Source organism: Arvicanthis niloticus, chromosome 17, assembly GCF_011762505.2.
Source record: "Arvicanthis niloticus isolate mArvNil1 chromosome 17, mArvNil1.pat.X, whole genome shotgun sequence".
Classification (NCBI taxonomy): Eukaryota; Metazoa; Chordata; class Mammalia; order Rodentia; family Muridae; genus Arvicanthis; species Arvicanthis niloticus.
Genome location: NC_047674.1, coordinates 41611809 through 41633286, shown reverse-complemented (window position 1 = coordinate 41633286; position 21478 = coordinate 41611809). Strand labels below are relative to the sequence as shown.

Genomic DNA, 21478 nt, shown 5'->3' with positions numbered 1-21478 from the left:
AATGATACAAAAGCAAACTGGAAGATTAATTTCCAAATTGTTAAGATCACATGTAAGTTCAAGAACATTAAAGTTGACGAGCTTTGTAAAAGGGACTCTTGGGAAAGGAGAGAAGAGGTGGGAGGGGACAAGGATGACAGGGCGGGTAATGAGGGGTCAACATGAGCAGTAATTTGATGCCTGAGATGCCTAATAAGAAAGTCAGCAAGGTTTTAGCTGCAATCTTACAAAACTATGTGATGCCTTGAAGTATATGTGAGAGGGTAGGAGATGTCTTCAGAGAGACACAGAGTCATTAGAAGGCATTGGACCAGGTGAGACCAGATTTGCTTACATTTTTATTCAGATTTGTTATTTAACTACAAATAGCTTTCCATAAATAAAAATAAGAATTTGCCTTTATTAAGTTGTGACATTGCAGTAAGGACCCTTCAAATAACACCTGTAGGATTATTGCCCTGCCAAATACTGAGAAAAGGTGTTTCCAAGTCATTTTCTTAAATTTGTTCTCATTGTTTCAAAAACTCAAATTTACCAAAGGCTACTAAACTATAGCTAGTAGTTTATAAGAAAATGTAAATTGTAAAAAATGTCCAAATGGTTTCTGATCTCCTTATCTAATGTCCACAAATTCATTATGATTGACTTAAAATGCAAGAAAATACCCATAAACTAGTAACCACTATCCAGAAAAGGCCAGATAATATTGGAAACCAAACATGGAATTCAATATTCATATATTTGAAGATAGAAACTTAATGCACTATTGTTATTTATCAAATGACATAAACTAACTTCAAACTTTTATGCACTGAGCCTCTCAATCAATTGATAATTGTTAGAAATTGCCTCATAACTGAAGATTTGTGTCTTGAACATAAAACCCTGAGACAGCTGGGTTCCACCTCTCATTCAAGCCCACTGAATAGGAAGAAGAGAAAAACACACATCTGTTGAATATCTATAATGTAATTGATTTGTATATATTACAGTGTTGTACTTCTTCATGGTCAACCATTGATTGGATATTAGAAATGAAAGCTACTAAGAGATTTTCTGTCCTAAGACTTCTACTGCCAAGGCAGTTCTCATTCCAGCTCTCCATGCTAATTCCATGAATGTTCTTTCTTGGATTTAAAGATCCAAAAGCAAACCTCTAGGGTAACATGTTTCCCTGAGTGACTCTAAAACACTGGTCATTTTATAATAGTAACTATTCAATCTTCTCAATCTTAAAGGAATATGTGATGGTTCCAAAATGCAGGTAGTCCGGGCACCTGTTAGAACTATGAAAATTTTACACCAGAATCAAGCACCGAGAAAAGCCTACATTCTTGCATATTAAAATGACATCACTACTTAAGATGAAACCACACATTCATGTTGATTACAAGTTTCTGAAACATTGATTGTGTTCATGGTCATAGTCACCTGAAATCATTTCTACACAGCAGTAGCTGTCCTGGTTTAATCAAATTTACAGATTTTGAGTCTATGCATGGACCTAAATAAATAAATAAGGATGTATACTTATTTATTTTGTGTGGTAGATAACTAATGAATTATGCATCAAAATCTCTTGTCACTAAGAATTTTACATATGGGCATTCCTAACAAAATTAAATGTTTTAAAGCTACATATTGATGGGAATCTTATAACACATTGCAACTCTAAGATATATCTTTTCATAAAATATTTTATGGACCTTACATATTATTAATTTTCTAACATTTGTCATCTTTACTAATTCCTCTTAGTCCCTTTCTACTGTTGTCATTTCTGTAGTAACTTACGTCATCGCAAGATTATTCACACAATCAGAACCGACCTTGTGCTTTACTGTGACTCCAGCAACCGGTGTGCCTTTCATTATATTAGGTCCCCAATTTGATTGGTTGAACGACACATTCAAAAGACTAGAAAATATTACAGCTAAGTTAGAACCTAGTCAAAAGGAAGACAAATCTTGATGCATGGGTCATGCCATGTTTTGCAAACTTTGAGGTCGAGAACACATAACATCTTCACATTCAGTTCTTCCGAGTCTGCCTAGATTGCTTTCTCAAGACCCTTGCAACTCTCCCATAGGATCTAACAGTTATACCACCTATCTCTCTTTAGGAGTGATATCCCAGGAAACAAACAATTTATCGTATTTTTTATTTCTCCTCAAACATGCAGCAATATGCCTCCCACAGATACTTAGAATAGATTAGTAATTAAAATTCTCCTCAGTGGAGACACATCAGCAGACAAGGGAAATACGTTTCTTAGTTTTCTGGAGAAGTGGGTGATGAGGAAAACTAGTAAGCCTCTGGGACGTATGCCTGCTTCATAGTGTTGTTTAAAACTTATAGGTACAAAGACTGGCTGTTCTAGATTTCTCAAAATTTCCTAACACCATGGTCTCAGTAAAAGTCTCAACTGCTGCTGTGAGCACCTTTTTGAAATGCATCTATCATAAACAGGAAGTGGATAAATCTTTTAAGTCACTTCTGAGCAAACTCCTTCATCCCAACAGTACCAGTTGTGTGTACATTACCGGCTCTCCTTTGTCGCCTTTATGTCCAAAGGATCCCAGAGTTCCCAGTAATCCTGCTTCCTCCTGAGGGAAAAAAATGAAAGCCTGTGTCAAAATCGTTCTGTTTCATTTCTCCAAAGCTATCTATCTATCTATCTATCTATCTATCTATCTATCTATCTATCTATCATCTATCTGTCTATCTACCTACCTATTAACCTATCTTCTATGGTCTATCAATTTATCTACAATGTATCTTCATCTATCCTCTTTCTGTTATCTATCTATCATCTATCATTCATCTATCTATTGTCTGCCTGCTTATCTACCTGCTGCCTATCTTATTTGCCTGCCATCGTTTGTCTCCCTAAATGCCTGTTTTTAGAACAGACTTCATGACTGCTATGAACATAAAAAATACTCCTAGAGGTCCATGGGCCCAGCATCCCTGATCAAAGAACCATATAGGTTCAGATGAAGCTCATTAATTGTATACACCACACAGAGACAACCAATTAATAGGAAAGAGGCAGCTAGATGGAAATTTGCAGATACTGTGCAAATTGAGTCATCAGGCAGCAAAGGAGGAATACTTGCACTGGTTTTATTTATCTATTTATCTATTTATCTATTTATTTATTTAATTTTGAGTGTTTTGTTGAAGATCAGGCACTTTTCATCTAGGACTGAATTCCCAAACTGCAGCCTATTCCTAGCAGGTACTGTGTACTCAGTACTACCCAAACTGAAACCCATTCCTAACATGTTCCCTGTCATACATTGGTTCTTCTCCACTTTTTATTAATTGTAACTTTAATACATTGAAAGAAAAATAAAAATCAAAAATGCAATCTTAAATTTCCTTTCTCTGGCCCTTGTCCGTGACTGTATTGTATTTGAGACTTGATTAGGTACAAGGCACCTTCTGTGTACCACAAGCTACAGCCAAGGAGCCCAGGCCAATGTGTGGAGTGACCTTTCAGTGGGCACATATGAAAGCTAACATACCTTGTTTGGAATGCACTGGCATGCGTCTCTAAGTTCCTGCTTTCCTGGCAGATATGAAGATATTTTACCAGTGTGAGAGGTCACCCAGGATGAAGTGGTACTTCCAAAGTCGTCTTGCTCTGGACACTAAAATCCCCAAAGAGAAATTAGGGAATGATGTCAGTTTTTGCTGTTAGCTCCCATCAAGCCAGAGATGTCTGGATGCCCGCCATCCTTCCTTCTTAGTAACCAAGCAGTGTCATACATATATAAAAGTTTATTACATTTTTGCTCTGTCACTAAGCCTGCAGTGTACTTAACCACACTGAGAACACACAGAGAGTTACGAAAACTGATTATTTTATTGAGAAATTTTAAAGCCACATTAGGTGGCCTTATGGTAAGTATAGCACATTCTTGCAATAAAATACTTCACATAAGCAAAATGTGAATAATACGTGGCAAACAAAAATTTAAAAGCATATAAATTTAGTTGGTAAAATACAGGCACTTCAGCAAGATGGTGATAACTAGAAGTAAAGCTGGAAATGATTTCATTTTCTACTTTAAGATGGCGATTAGCTCATCACAGTATTGTCTATTCTAGTCCAGTGTTCTCTAATGATATAAAAGTACAGGGTTCTGAATCTGGTGAGCTTAGAACATGCTGAACATGGTTATAAAGAGACAAAAGTTTCTCCCTCTACTTCATTCAGGAGGCTGGAGAGAAAGAAGTTAGAAGTCGGGGCTGGTTTGTGGAGAACACAAGTTCAGTTCTCAGCCCCTACATCTGGAGACCTACTCCAGCTGTTACTCTAGCCTCTGATGGTCTCTTCTGCACACATATCAACACACACACACACACACATGCACACACACACATATATATAATACTTTTAGAGAAGGTATCACATATTGTTTCTAAAGAGAATTTCAATGTATCTTCTCTACTTGACAGCTCATACCACACTGCTCCCCATGGCTAACTCTTTATTTGCAGCTTCAGTGAAAACAAAGCAACAGGTAGAAAAACTCACTGGTTGCAAATTATTCATAAGTGGAAAACTGCATTCAGGTTATGCAAATAAAAGAGTCAATGGTTAGCTAATGTGGCATGAGCTCACGGTAGTTTTTTTTATATATATATTTGTATATGATGTTTATTCCCTTCTTGCATTTTCTAAAGTAGAATTCACAAATGACTCTTGAATAATAGGTATCATTCTAATATTTGTAGTAAAAATAAGGCTCATAATACACTTCACACCCAGACACACTGTGACCAGATTCTTGTATTTAGCACTAGGGATTCCATGCTCATTGCCACTATATTTGATGATCACTGGGTCATCTTAATAAATTTTCAATTTAAAAGCCTAAAAATTACATTCAGATGAAACAAGATTACTACACAGACAGTTCATTCTTCCCAGATGATTTATTATTTCCTATGTACTTTTTACTTTACATCCTCAGTCATGTGAAATTTGATTGTTTTGGAGACTGAAAATCTAACTTATTAGAAGTGGGGCATGTCTAAAATTATCTTGAATAAAATAAGTCTTGAATAAATTTCACCTTTGATGTACTTGATAAAATATTAACACAAAAATCATATGTGTGGTTTAATATTAACGTATAGAAATTTTAAATGTACAGACATAATGATGTTTTCTGACTTTAGACATTTATATGTCTGTGAATACTACTTATTTTGGGTGTCCATATGTGTGTAGTTTATGTGTTGGGTATATATGTGTGTAGGTGTGTGCACGTGTGTGCTCCCACAGAAGTCAAGGTGGTTTAGCTGTCCTCTTATCTTATTCTTTGAGGCAGGGTCTCTCCCTGAAACATGGAGCTTGCAGTACTGGGTGAGGGTAGCAGTGGGCAAGCCTCAGGGATGTTCTGTTTGCCCACCCACTATAGTCCCAGGGCTAAAAGAAGAGCAAGAACTCAGCTCACCATGGTTGTGCAACAAGCACTCTTAACCACTGAGACATCTCTCTAGCCACCTTTAAGACTTTTTTTTTCAAAAATAGAAAGCAAAGATAGTTGGCTTCAAACATTCACCAACTGCATTTAATGGCTTTTAGGTTTATCTTACTTATGTATTCCTGCTTGTAAAATGTGTCAGAGTTCTATTTACTTTTAATTACAGAATGAATGGTGATGTCATCCCCACAAATGATCATCAGCATGAAAAATCTCGTGTTTGGTTATTTTTACATACTTGGAATAAATTCCTAACTCATTTTCAACTGTAAAGCTGATTTCCAAATAATCCTTGTATATATCATTATTTATTTTTTTTTACTAAATTTTAAGGTTAGCACTGTGAAGTAGACTATTAATGTGTGAAGTCATGTCAGACTTAAGCTACTTCATCCAATTCTTCATCTGTTTCTATTTTAACCCATTTTCCATAGTAATCTATTAACATAAGGCACTGAATAATGATGAACATAACATTTACAAATATGAAAACATTGTTACATTACTTTTAAGTGAAAGGAAACAGTTATTTAAGAATCTCAATATAACATGATCATAATTACTTACAACAAACTTTTGAAATAAGAAAACCTTCATGATTAAAGGTATAGGTTCAGGAAGCCTTGGTATTTCAAGTCTGTAGACTGGCATTCAAGCTATATTTTTAGGTATTTATAGAAAGATATTTGGCAGACTTTCACTTTGCTTGGAATGAGATCCGTAAATTGGGTTTGAGATATGCTTTATACAGCCAAGTTATATAAGCAAGGCATAATATTTGAAAGACTCTGAGTTATTTGGCTAGATTTCACTTTCCTACGCAAACCACATGAGAGAAGTCACAAGGGTTTTTAAATTAAAAAAAAATCACTGATTAAAAATTTCATATAGATTTCCTAGTAAGTATAAAAGTTTGGAGAAATTAAGATCCAAAGAAACAAAACATTGAATATTGGACTTTTGCTTTTCAAATGTTCTTTTGGGGAGGCATTATTAATATTATTCCCTATTGAAAGCCTTTGTTTTGTAGTTGACAAATCAAGAAATGAAGCCCTCCTGCTGTGTGGTGGTTTGAAGGAGAAAAAGATCCCCTGGGGCTCAAATACTTCAATACTTGGTCCCTAGTATCTGGTGCCCTTTGAGGAGGTGGTGGTGCCTTGCTGGAGGACTTATGTCACTGGGAAGGACTTTAAGACTTCATAGCCTTGCTCTGCTTCCTCTTCCTTCTCTCAAATTTGTGTTGGAGACAGAGGTGTGATCTCTCAGCTTCCAGCTCTGGCTGCTGGCTGCCAGGCCTCCCCTCCCCCATCACCATTATGGACTCTTCCTCTGGAACCATAAACAAACAACAACAACAACAAAAACCCCTCTTTATCCCATAAGTTAGCTTTGATGATGGTATTTTATCACAGAACTAGAAAACAAACTACTGCATGTGTTGACAGTGTATTGCTAACCAAGTGCTAGATATAAAAAAAATTGAAAGTAAATCCTTCTACCACTGATTAATTTGTACTTTAATAAATTCAAAGCAAAAATAATTATATTCATAAATTGCAACAGCATGGGATACTATTACAGTGAGACAAAGAGCACTGCATTTTTTTCTTGGAATGAAATACATTGATACAGGGGCTATGGCTGTAGAATGGGGTGAAGGATATTTAATATGGGAGACTAACTCACTGGATTGACGTTTTGTTGCAAACAAGAAATCACTTAGGACTTTGAGAAAAAGATGACCAGACTGGGATTCTGTTCATGTCTGTCAGTTTTTTCCTCAGTGCAGTGTCTATTAGATCAACGGTTAATAACAAATATTTGCTGGAAGACAACAAATACATATGTAATTCAGTGATTTAGAAACTCATTCTGGTGATACTAACAAGGAAAAGAATGTATTAGAAACGCATGATGGGGTGAAAGCTAGGCATAAGGCAAAATGTACTTGGCAATGGCAGGGCAAAAAATGGATTGGAATGTATCACAAAACAAAACTAGACAAGGGTTGGCTAATCTTAAGATGTGGGGCCCATTAAGGGGGGGAAGATCTGACAAATGTTGGCAGAACCTCCAATCAGCTGGGGCCTCAGATGAGTCAAGGCAGCAGGTACAGGGCGGAAGGTGTACATTGAGACTGGTTCTCACGAGGTTGAGGCCCATGTGAGCAAAAATCACCATCGAATTTCAGTGTGCAACCCTGTGGTTGAAGTATGAGCATGTTCTAAGAAGGGCTCCGTACTGACAATAAATTACCCAGCTTCACCTGAGATATTTCATAGTGCCTTACACATAGAATCTACAGGTGATGAATGCCAATTAAAAGATAACACACTTGTTTGTGTTTCACATGGTAAGAAAATTAACTTACCTTAGTAGGGGATAAGTCACAACATGATTCTTCAGCTAGGAAGTTTGCGTTGCAGTAGATTCTAAGTTGGTGAAGTTCAATCTAATAAGAGGAAAAAGTAGCAACACACAACATTGGTTTTGAGAATCAAGTTTAGGCATTATTAACCACAGCAATTTAAATAGAAATAAAAGGAAAGTTAATATAAATGACTGATACATATTTATAATGTTTCATTTTAATTTAGGATTCATTGCTTTAAGGATCACTTGAGAAACAGCTACAGAGGAAGATCATTAGAGAGAGGAAATGAGTTAATGAAAAACAGTGGCAAAGCTTGGCTGATTGTCTCAAGCACTAAGAATGAAATATTGAACTAACTAAAAAAAAACCTCTACAAATATCTCATTAGAGATATACTGCTGTTATACAATGTAATTCCTTACAAAATTACATTCAAAAGTAAAACTTTGCAGAGAGATGGTCAAAGGTGCGAGTATGTGAAGAAAAAGTCCTATTTGAGGTATGAAGTAAACGTGCTGTTCTCAATAAAGAGAAAAGATGATAGTTAGGTTTTGCCTGAAGTCTGCAGAAAGCCTGTGGACTTCATATTAGTATGAATCTGAGCAAGACTCAAAAGCCGAACCCAGTAGCACCTGTCTGCAGTCCTAGCATCCATGACTTTGACGCAAGAGGAGTGCAAACTTGACACTAACTTGGGGTATATGTGGTGTTCCAGACCAGTCTACACTACCTAGAAGCAATCCTGTCTCAATAGCTTGAAAACCAAAGGATTCCCAATTTTATTTATTTATTTATTTATTTATTTACAAAAGTCTCTTCTATTCACAGAAAAATTCTCCTTTTTTGTCATTTAGACATGAGATGAATAGACTTCATTGAAAAAGATAACCATAACTTTAATGGAAAGATCAGAACAATTGTCTAGGAAATGGTAAACGGTGCTTATTACTGATAAAATGTCAATATGATAAGTGTTTATATCATCTTCTTCAACTCCTTGACTACTGAAATATTAAATAATACTGCATAACAGCAAGCATTGACTGGAGCCCTGAACTTAGCCTGCTGTTGGGAATTCAGGGTTGTAATTAACAAAGAAGTATATATTAGACTTGGTGTACAGCGTCAACCGGACTTACTCTCTCCCTGCTTCCTTCCTTTCTCCTGACCCTTTCTCTATGTTTCTTTATTGACAGTTTAACAGATCTCAGTTATGAATTACTTTGATGTTAATAAATGTTTTTATATAGAAAATGCAAATTAAGGTGTTGTAAGAGTTCATCTGTGGTTATAGAACACAGACATCTGGCTGTGGTTATAGAAAACAGACAGCTGGTTAGCTGTGAATCTCTAACTGGCCCCTACCCTATAAACACACCACAGAATCCAGGAGGTATCCTCTAATGTGCACTACACTGAGACTGACAAAATAAATTTGGCTCATAGACATTATCAAACATTTCAGAAAACGTATGGACTTATTAGCAGCCTCATTTCTATGGGTAACACAAAAATGTGCGCGATTTGGTGATATATATTTATAAGATTTTTACAAGGTCATTGAAATAAATTTCCATGTGAAGAGTTTAAGTACAGTACGTAGTCTAATAAAGTATTGGAGCAAGGGTACAAATTACGCAATATAAAGAATGAAGATTATAATTAACTAATGCAGCTTATAACAGAAGTTTATTCTAAGCATTGTTATCAAAATAATGGGTAAGTGGTGGCTGGCAAGGTTGCTCAGTGGCAAGAGCACTTGCTCTGCCATTGTGATCTTCTGAGTTTGAATTCCCAGCTCCTGTGTCAAGAATGTGACATATCTGGGTGTCTTTATATAACCCAAGTGTTAAAGGTAGAAAGAAACAAGTGGTCCTGAGTGCTCGCTGGCAAACAACACTATCTGAAAAACTGGGCTTCTGGCTCACCAAGAGATCTAGTTTCAAGAGCAGGAAATGAAAAAGAATCCCAGACACCCAATACCCTACTCTGTTCTCCCATGTACCTGCACAGTATACCTGTCTACACCCTCACACGCATGTAGCACCTATGGCTACACCGCACACAAACATATCACATTTACACACCAGGCATTGAAAGCACACCATGCTCAGCAATGCTTAAGAGCCATTTTTACCTAATTAAAGGTAGATTATCAATTTTAAAGGATTTCGATCCACTACTACTTATTTATATTTGTATTCATGATGAGTGCAGTTCTCAACCCTCATCAAAGAAGCCACTTTTGTGGTGGATTAACAGCTCACTAGAAATCATGGCAGGAAAAAAAATTAGAAAATAAGTGACCAACTGTAGCTTATGATCAATGATACATCTGTAGTAACACCCATCGTTTATTGGCAGATTTTAGTCCTGCTGCTGGCATGGAGAATTTGAAAGCAAGAACAATAGGGATTTTTGTTGTTTTTGCTTTTGTTTACCGCCATGTTCTAATTTATAGAGAACAGATTATGATAAAAAAACCACAGCCCCAACCCTATACTATTACAAACAACTGTACTGAATCTATTTTGTAACTGAAGATACTAACAAATTAACAGATCCAAGTTGGGATTCTGACTCAAGCCAGCCATCTCTCCCTGTGGCTCCGAGATGGACCCCTAAGACAGGCTGCTCTGTCATCCAGGACTCCATAGCCAGAGTCTCTCTGATCTGTTCATACACTGTCTCTTAGAGAAAAATGCTTTAAAATCATATTTCCTTGAATATGTATCTGTATCAATACAGCTTTTTCTTCCAAACAATCTTTAGGAAGGGCAAGCCCTTTAAAGGCATATTTGTACAAGGCTTTATTTCTGAAATGCAACTCCATTGCCTGCACTTTATGTTTACAGCTTTGGCATTTATTATTGGTAAATCTCCACACAGATATTTAGAGATTTTCTTATCACTTAACCCATAAGAAAACATTCACTACTAAATTTAACTAGTTCTCCCTCTTAAAAGATTACTGGCCTCATTTTGCAAGAAAATCAACACTAAATTCATATCATTTTAGCTTCAGAATGTAATTTTTAAAGGACATTTCATCCAAAAGAGGTTTTCTGGCCATGTCTGCTCATCCAAATGACCCACTGATGGATTGAATGACTTTATTTCTGTCAAAGGAACTCTAAAAAGACATTAAAAGTTGTGGGAAATGCAGTTGAATTGCTATAGGGAGCTTGAATGAATTGGCTATTGTTCTTGAATGAAAACATCAGATAGTCTGGAACCATTTAAAGTTCATCTTTTTTTCTAACCCTTTTATTCAAAACATAAAGGCTTGACTAATCTTATACTTTCTTTGCGTTGTATTTTCAATTTCTCACTAAAACTTACTCTTAATAATCTTAGTTTTGAAGGGCACAATCCAGTTATTTTTAAGTTGGCTGACTAGAAAATGAGTAAAACAGAAGATAGTTAGTTATATGTGAAACATACAGTTGAAAATAAACATTCTTTCCACTCCTCCTCTTTCTTCTTCTTCTTTTCTTCTTCTTTTCTTCTTCTTCTTCTTCTTCTTCTTCTTCTTCTTCTTCTTCTTCTTCTTCTTCTTCTTCTTCTTCTTCTTCTTCTTCTTCTTCTTCTTCTTCTTCTTCTTCTCCTTTTCTCCTTTTCTCCTTTTCTCCTTTTCTCCTTTTCTCCTTTTCTCCTTTTCTCCTTTTCTCCTTTTCTCCTTTTCTCCTTTTCTCCTTTTCTCCTTCTCCTTTCTCCTTCTCCTTCTCTTTCTCCTTCCTTCCCACTCCCCTTCCCCTTCCTCCTCCTCCTCCTCCTCCTCCTCCTCTTCCTCTTCCTCTTCCTCTTCTTTCTTCTTCTTCTTCTTCTTCTTCTTCTTCTTCTTCTTCTTCTTCTTCTTCTTCTTCTTCTTCTTCTTCTTCTTCTTCTTCTTTCTCTCTCTCTCTCTCTCTCTCTCTCTCTCTCTCTCTCTCTCTCTCTCTCTCTCTCTCTCTCTCTCTCTCTCTCTCATACTGGGTCTTATGTAGCCCACTGAACCTAAACTCACAATGTAGCTGCGATTGGTCCTGACCTGAACTTCTGATGCTTTTGTCTGTACCTTTCTGGTTCTGGGGTTGGAGGCACATATTACCACAAACCCATTCCTGGTTTATTTAGTGTAAGAGATTACACCCCATGTGTCATGCAGACAATGCGAGCACTTTACATATGGAACCACATCACCAGTCCCAGGAAGCCACTGTTGTAAGGTATTTTGCTTTAACTTAGGAATGTTGGAAGCTCCCTGTTAGTGACAAAACTTACATCCACAGGTTTGCCATCTGAAGCTCGTGCAGCAATAACTGTCCTTCCTTGAAAATCCACAGAATTCTTTTCTTCTGTGTGTCGACTTGCAATTAAATTACAATCCATATAGAGAGAAAGGACTCGGGACTGCACACCAATGCCAAGTTTATGCCATTGACGATCAAAGAGAGGACGGAGTTCTCGATTCTTAAAAACATAGTTCAATAGGTCTCCCTCAGCACCCCGGAACATAAATTCTACCACCTTCTTTGTACCATCGATCACTACCGATATCTGAAAAAAATAAGAAAGATATGGCTTGAAAATTGAAATTCAAAATTAGTAAAGTGCACAAATAATAGCTCCATATGTACAACAGCATAAATGAAGAATTGGTTAACTGTGAGACAGTACCTGTGCCTGATACATTGGTGTATACAAAAAAGCCTAGTACCTCTATTCAAATATGTTAGCATGAAGCATTTCTAGTGGCCTGATCATTTACAAAAAGAACATATAAGGAAGTGTATGTGAATATAAATATGTGATTATTTTACATCTCTAAATGCAAATATATTATAATTATATAATTGTGTTATGTATTCATAAAGTAAGCATACATTTTTATGAAGTATAAAAGTCATGGTATTATTATAATGGTAATATAATAATTATAATGGTAATATTATACTACTGGATAATATTATCATATACCTAAACATGCTTATATTGTTCTATAGGCATAATAGTGCTGTCAGTGTTCTCATATATGTTCTTGCACTAGACTTTCTGCTCCATAAGAACAAGAATTCTGCTTTTTTAAAATCTTTATTTTCTTTTGGAATGTGTTTGTATGTGTGGTATGCTTGGATATATGTGTTTCTATATGTGAAGTACATGTGTGAGTGTGTATGGGTGTGTGCATGTGTGTGCATGTGTGTGTACAGGTGTTATGCACATATGTACACAAAAATGTGGGAGCCAATTAACACTGGGTATCTTCCTCATAGCCTTGATGATATGAGAATGTGGTGATGTGAGAATCTGGGGAATGAGAAGTTTGTTTTTCTTTTGTCTTAAAGATTTATTTATGTTTATTTTATGTGCATAAATGTTTGCATGTACTTATGTATGTATGTATGTACATATGTACATATGTATGTACACTCCAGGTCTCTCCCTTGAACCAGAGCTCATTGATTTGACTAGTCATGCTAATTAACTTGCACTGGGGATCCCATCTTTCACTCTGTGAGTGCCAACACGTGGGCCCCACCTCCGCTTGGCACTTATGTATGTGCTGAGGATCTGAACTCCAGTCCTCATTTTTATGTGACAAACGCTTTCCCCACTGAGCCGTTGCCCCAGCCCTAAATTTCTTCTTCTCATCACTTTCTAGCATGAAGCATGTGGTCCATATTTGTTTTTATTGATGAATCCAGTATTGAAATATCAGCTTTCAATTGACAAAGGAACTTTAAGTAAAGAAATAGATCTCTTTAAGAATAATACGTATGAGAGGATGTGAGGTGAAGTTAGTTAATGAGGTGAAGCCAATTAATAAAGCATCTGTGAAAGAAAAGCAGCTCCATTGTCTTCAGATAAAATATCAGTCTCTACATGTAAAAAAGGGGTCTTCAGGGTGTGGCTTGGTGGTAAAAGCAGTGGCTGCTCTTGCAGAGGAGAAGGCTTCAATGCTCAGCACCCACTTGGTGGCAAAAATCTGTAACTGCAGTTTCTGGGGATCCAGCACTGATTTTTGACATCTCTGGTCATCAGACAAACAAATAGTGTATATACATACATACATACATACATACATACATACATACAGGTAAAGATTTATGTACACAAAATAAAAGTAAATAAATCTTGAAGACAAAACAATACACCAACCTCTTGTTCACCAGATTCTCACATCATGTATATCATCAAGGTTATCCTACTTAACAAGGCTTGCAGTTTTCTATTGACGATTCAACAACATAATATTTGGACACTACATCTACCCCCAGATTTGGGTACACAGAACCACCTGACCCAAGCATATGCATTGGTAGCTTACCTGAGGCATATTCTGCTGGTTTAAAATTTTCCATAAAAACCACCGCTCCTTTTTGGTGCTTCTTCGTACCCGAAACATGACGGCTACAGAATATTCCTCTGGAAGGCCTCTGGGAAATATCTTACTATGGGAAGAAAACAAATAAGGATTGTGGGAAGACTGAAGGTAGCCAGGGAAGAAAAAAATTCAAATATAAAGCTCTGCGAGATGCAATCTCTCAGTCATAGCTATTCCCAACGGGTTTATAATTTATCATTTATCTTTTTTCAGTTGTTAGAAATATGGAATCAGCTATGCCTGCATCTTCTATATCATTTTAATTTCCGTTCTCTCCTATTAAAGCCTGGGATATATAAACAAGTGGGTAGGCTACAATACATGGAAGAGGCTCAGAATTCACTGATTTTGGATGAACAGCAGTGATTTAAGAAGAAGAAAACTGGGCTTCCTTCATGGTTTTGGTAAAAAGCAGCGAGAACTTTTTTAAAAAGTATTATAAATCAAGGAATATTTTCTGAAGAAATTTTACCATATTTAAGTCTTTCAAATGAATTCCTAATATTGATTTCCAGTAAGTTATGATGACAATAAATTAAATGTGACTTGGCTGTATTGTCATACCTCTAGGAAAATTAGTCTTCGTAGAAAGTAGAAGCCAAAGAATGGCCCTAATTTCTTTCTGTGTCAATCTCAGTGTCAAGATACTGGTCTTGGTAAAAACACAAGGAAACAAACAAAAATTTACAATATACATAACCACATATCCTGAATTTGATTTTCATTAGATTATAGGTAGTATTTATTTCTTTTCATTGGATGTGAGAATTCTGCAATATTGAATGAAACTCTGTAATCTTGAAATGAAGCTGCTTTTCACTTCTTTATTTTTTCAAGTAAGAAAGTATATCACTTAAGAACAAACAAAACTTGAAGTTGTGTTATATAGATAAAGCACCACGCACTTAGTAATACTAGCATTGTGTGTTTTGCTCAGCTCTACTAAAAGTAATAACAGAAAACATTTTTTCTATCAATTCTATCCAAATAAGTGCCAATAATGAGATATTGTACCTTCTAGAATTTCTACAGTATCAAATGAAATTTTACTAAATTGCTGGGGATGATTACTGTATTGTTCTAAGTAGTGTTGCTTAATTAAACATAACAACAAAAAGGTAGCCAGAGATGCCTAGCTTTTCTTTTTGAGACTATTTAAGACTTTTGTATTATTTTTTATTGGATATTTTATTTACATTTCAGATGCCATCCCCTTTCCTCATTTCCCCTCCCTAGAAAAACCCTATCCCATGCCCCCTTTTCCTTTTTGCTTTTATACATTTTTTTAAAAACATTAATCAAAGGCTTTATAAGTTTGGTATTGCTCAATCAGAAGTGTAACCCAATACCCAACCTAGATATATCAACTATCTTTGACTGCTGGAGACACGTGAACATCTGCCTCCATGCCCCCTTCTCTCTCTCTCTCTCTCTCTCTCTCTCTCTCTCTCTCTCTCTCTCTCTCATCACCTAGCTTCTCTTCTCCTTCTTCTTCTCCTCTCCTTACTCCTTCTCTTCCTCTCAATATTCCTTCCCCCTTAGCTCCTCCTTCATATCACCCTTCCTGTTAAGATAAAACTTTTTTCTCAAAATACAATTAGAGCATAATTATGCCAATTTGTATCAATGAGGTATGTATCAATGAGGTACAGGATGGGACTATTTAAGACTTAAAGGTAGGTACTTGTAGGATTGAATCAACAACACCAAACATACTTCCAAATGGAAACTTGGAGGTAATTATGGAAAAACTACAGGAAATCCCAAGCCCCGTGTTTTTTCCTTACAACATAAAATAATAGCTGAATAATCCCTTTTGCTTCCAATGTCCTACCTCTCTTTCCAACTCTCCATTTTGAAACTCTTAGGATATAAATGTTTCCAGAATTTGACAATGCTATTATATTGGACATCATTCTTTCTTACCATGTACCTCTTCAGACAAGATCAAACATGTTCAGGATCACATGACCACAGACTTACATCTTGCAATGAAGACTGTATATTAGCAAGAATGAAAAGAAACATATTTCCCTTGCTATTTTCTTTTATTCTCCCTTAAAAAAATCATTTCCAGGTACCTGGTTAACTCCTGCATTTTTGAATATCCTTTGTGTGGATTAGTTTTCTCTAATAATTTTCCCTTTGATCCATACAGGAAGTTATGAAGCTATTGGATTTCTGGTAAGTTGTGCTAGTCATTCACATTGAAAAGTGACTGTGATGAAAAACACTGTATTTGTTGGCATGGTGAGTCAATGGGATGCTTTACTGCCCATCGTGATTAGCTGCAGTTTCTCCAACAACTCTTTAAATGTTAATATATAGTGATTATTTCTCTAGATATATTCCTTTTTCCCCAAAGAGAACATTTCTGTTTTATACATGGTAAATGATATTCATGTGACTATAAGCATTCTGCAAATGTGGAAATTATGTGGGGGGAGGCATAACGTGGGAGTCTCACGTTCACTATTGAATTTTGCTCTTGCCCCAGGTTTTGGTGTCCTGGTTCATTCTTATGTTTATTCTCTTATTGAGCTTAGTCTGCAATGTTTATGGTTAAAATTCTTTAGCTTCTAAGACACCCACCTCCTTTGTAGGTGGATAAAGAAGGCAGTATATTGGTCACTTGGGGCTTCATACTCTCCTGCTCATCTGACACATATGTATACACACAGGAGTATTTGCACACCTACACACAAACCCATGTGTGTACACCTACGCACGCTCTCCTCTGTTTCTTTCTGCATAGTCTGATTCCTCCTGATCCTGCGTGGTTTAGGAATGTGTTGAGGTAGATCCACTTCTCCCTAATGTTCCCTGCCTACAACACTGAAGGTCCTGTTCTTTGTTGTTGCTCAGTCAGGCACACAGTCCAATTGCTTTTGTTCTTCCAGGATGTACTGTAATTTTCTATTCAAGAGTAAATCTCCTTTTAAATCTTTAATGTGTCCTCTTCAAATGGTCTTGTAATCTTGCTTTACAAATATATGCCTTCGCTTGACTCCCTTTGACCTGGCTGTCTAACTGGTAGCCTCTCATTAACCCAGTGAACTACTTAAACGAACACTCCAAATATCGACATCTTTGCCATCCCTTCAGTCCTTACCACTCACTCCTGAATGCTAACATTATTCCAATCAGGTAGCCTGCTGCTCTCTTTGCACTTACCCTCCTCAATCTTCGTGCAGGTCTTAAGACTACTGGTGTCTTTTGCTGTTGTTGTTCATATAAACCAAAATGTATAGCATTATGGGTACTCGATGGTTGAAACGTAAACTCTGGGTGCTTAGGCCAAACCCCCTCACCTTTTTGTCCTTAGCAACTAAAGAAGTGTCTGCAAAGGGTAGATAATAAATGTAAGCACATCAAGAAATGAACTGAGCTTGTCAGCTTTTCAGATAAAAACATGACCCCCGATCTTGCCTCTCTCTATTTTGATATAGCTGTGCATATAAACTATATTCACTTCCTCACATCCCTCGTATACTTCTATATGAAAAACAGAGTGACGAGTTAATAATAGTAAGTGACATGGGTCCTTGTGTCGAGGACATGTGCGAGGACCGCAGGCATCAGAGCCCAGTCCATCTACGGGGACAGCTGTTCTTTAGTGCCAGCCAGCTGGTACCATATGGGATCATAGACTCGGTGTTGTCAGATCATCAGCATTTCCCAAAGAAGCCAAAAGTCTACAGTTTTACCTAAGAAGCTTCAAGTTTTAAATTTTGACAATCAATCACACTTTTCATAAATACTATCTGGACTAATGAGAGACAAGCAGAACAAAGCCGGTGCAGTGACCAGCAGTTCATAAACTTGAAATTACACCAACATCAGCTGAATTCTCATCTGGTATAGAATACTGTAAAACTTTAAAAGATAAAAAAAAAAAAAAAAGAAGGCTTCCTCCCTTCAGATTAGGGGACTGTTAAGGGTGCTAAAATCAGAACAACACAATATGAATGAAAAACCTGATGTTGAAAGTAAAATCAGCTCAACATTGCTATTAATAGCAAAAGCAAGATGGTAGCTGTTGGAGATTATCCCACGATCTGTCAAAGGGAACATAGCCATGAGGGTGTAGTGAGAGATGTCTTAAAATACCTTGCCTCAATGATGCAGACCCTAAATCACTGCCAACTGCATCTCTAGGCTTGTTTACATTGAATACATTGAAGTAGGCTTTGCTACTCTTTAATCTGAGTCTATTTTATGGTTAGAAACATACGTAATGCATATATGAAAGACTTGAATTTTTAAAGCATATTTTATGGCCTATTTTTGACAATGTTGCATGCATATTTGAGAAGCACACGTATTCTTCTACTTCAGGAAGAAATGTCCTCCAGAAACTATTAGATCATATTATCTCAGAGGCATCACATTTTCCTTGAGAATTTTCTACCAATGGTCTTTTAATCTTTACATTTGATATTGAAGTTTTCCATAATTTTTATTAAATTGTTTACTTCTGTCTTTAATAGTTAATAGATGAAAATTCAACATAATTCTTTTCAGTAACTTATAATCTAATTTTAAAGTTTAAAATGTTTTTATATCCTAAAGTTTCTCTTGTGTCAAAAATAACTTACTAGTATGGTTAATATGTAATAATTACACTCTCAAAACATACAGTGAAGAAATGTCTCTGTTATGCATTCCTAGTGTATGAAGATCTTTATAATTATTATATTTACCTTTTAGAAAATTATAATCAGCTTTCAAAAGCTGATTTCTAACAAAAACAAATATTTGTTCCTCTTATTTTGTTTGCCTTCACAGAATGTAAGCTTTAAAGAAAAATTTGTATATTCAAAAGATGTTAAAAACTATATCTGCCTCTACCAACTTGGCTTCTTGTTTATAAGACACACACACACACATACACACACACACAAACACTTGATGTGATACAGAATAATTTCTCTGGGCTGTGCCAAAGTTTCTATTATAAAAGAGACCATATTAGATTACTTGTGTGCTACCAGAGAGATATAATGACAGCTTGCTATGTCCAAGATATCCAGCCTGCATGTTTTTGAATGGAGTGTAATTTCCTATAAGAAATCCTATCTGTTGCTTATTCAGTGATATTTCCATTAAGAAAAATATTGTTAAGCTTTACACAAATGAGTATATATAGACTATGCTATAAATTATCTATGGAATATTTTATGCTTTCACCCCTATTTTATATTCATTGCTTCTAGTTCAATATTCTCAATATGAATTTTACTCCAATGCATTAATATTAACCTACACTTGAGGGCTCAGTGGAATTTTGAGTTTAATCCACCATGTATTTTCCATATCTATGTTCTTCACATTTGTTTGCGTTACCTAAATATTTATAGACAGGTGAGGGCACAAGCGTACCAAATTAACGATAGATATAAAATCAGTTATTTAAATGACTAACGGTCACAGGGAATTTAACGTTATTCTTAATTATCCAGAGGTGTCAAAGGGAACAGCAACAATCTTTCCCCCTTTGTGTTGGCTGCTGAGAGTAGAGTTAATGTAGGTAGAATCCAGAGCATCTCTAAAGTCTCATGAGTCACATGTCTTAAATGACTTTGAACTTGTCATTTATTACAGCGTTGTAAAAATCTCTTAGTTTTTATCTCTCCTCTGATGTTCTCCACATAGCAGCCTGAACTCAATCATACAGAAGAAAGAAATGGATTGAGGCTGTAGGGGAGGAATTAGAGGATCCAATATCCACCTCCTTGAAGTAACGAGTGAGGACAGAAAATGACATCAAATATGAGGACTTGTAACAGTGGGAGGTTGACCCCAGCAAAAGATACGTTTTCTAAATATCTGAATATAGCAGTGTTTCTCTTTGGGTGTCAAGATTGAGGAAGAATTATTTTTATCTTTTTATTCTCTATATTTAGTCAGTTTTTTCAAAGAGCATGAATCTTAATAATCATTTTAAAACCACAGCTGGGCTGAGTGTTGTGGCCCACGCGGGATCTGTGAGTTCAAGGCTGGCTTGGTCTACAGAGTGGGTTCCAGGATAGCCAGGGCTATGTAGTGAGACATTGTCTTGAAAATAAACAACGAAAAATTTTAAAAACACAACTCTTTTGATTTGGAAAAAATAATACTGAGCCTTATTTAAAATGACCTGTAAATTAACTTGTTTTCTTCAGAGACCTAGCCAATAGAGAGATAATATAGATTATGGTTTCACCTCTTCCTAATTATCCAAAAGGCCATGTGTATTGATGTGTAAGTTGAGAGGCAAGTTATTTAAACACTGATAAGTAGACTAAAAAGTACATTTTTCTATTATGGTGGGCAAAAAGTAAGTCACTAAAGTTTTTAATTTGCACTTTACATATGAATTAAAAACAATAAAGCACCAGAAAAGGTGGAAAAAATTTTCGATAAAAATGTACCTGAGTGAATATTTTCATCATATGTTTAAAATCCAACAACTGGTGACAGAACACTAAGACATAAAACTGCCTTTTAAAAAATTAGCATTTTATGTACCCATGAAAGAATTTGTTGTTCAGAATATTAGACTAGATTTTATTTATCCAACTTTTACATTAAGTAGGTTCTCTAGTGAATTTTTCCTTCCTGATTAATGGGATTTCTTGCTAGGTAAAATTGACTTAAAGCCATTAGGAAATACAAACAAGATAATAGTTTAGATAGCTTTTGTAATATAGGAAAGCTCTTGGCAAGACATAGAGGATGATTTTGATCACTGTGTACCTTTAATTACTGTGAAATAGAATTGTACATCCAAAGTCATTTAAAGGTGTGTTACAAGGTCAAAAAGTGTTGGGAGATGCCAGCATCTTCTCTTATTATGCATTGCTTTCCCAGAAAGCCCAAGCACCTACAATCCACTGCTAGGCTTCTCTTCCTCCCTGAATAATGCTTGTGTTTATAAAATGCAAACTCCATTAACACTAGACCTTACTCAACGTTACTCCTTGAAAACCAGTCACATGTTGCTATCAGGTTATCTAATAATCAAATCTCACTTTGAAACGCACAAAGCTAAGGTCTGCAGGGATTATTATGAAGAAAGGAAATTTTAGTAGAGAACACAGAGGGAAGGACAAATTTGGACTCCAAAATATTCCTCAGTTAGCCAGACCAAAACAACATACCACTATTATGAGTACTCAAAATGTCACCATAAAGGATGGAAGGGAGGGTAAGAGCAGGGACATGGAGGGAGGGGGAAGGGAAAGGAAGGGAGGG

General features: G+C 36.1%; 1 protein-coding gene across 1 annotated transcript in view; it reads right to left on the bottom strand.

The window, feature by feature from the left end:
• Positions 1 to 21478, bottom strand: part of Col19a1 (collagen type XIX alpha 1 chain) — a 302656-nt gene that overhangs the window by 240220 nt on the left and 40958 nt on the right. The window contains exons 5-9 of the mRNA XM_034521315.2: positions 14186 to 14309; positions 12139 to 12414; positions 7873 to 7953; positions 3531 to 3656; positions 2544 to 2606 (exon numbers count right to left, since the gene is read on the bottom strand). Of these exons, the coding sequence (XP_034377206.1) occupies positions 2544 to 2606; positions 3531 to 3656; positions 7873 to 7953; positions 12139 to 12414; positions 14186 to 14309 (670 nt within the window). The remainder of the gene's footprint in view (positions 1 to 2543; positions 2607 to 3530; positions 3657 to 7872; positions 7954 to 12138; positions 12415 to 14185; positions 14310 to 21478) is intronic.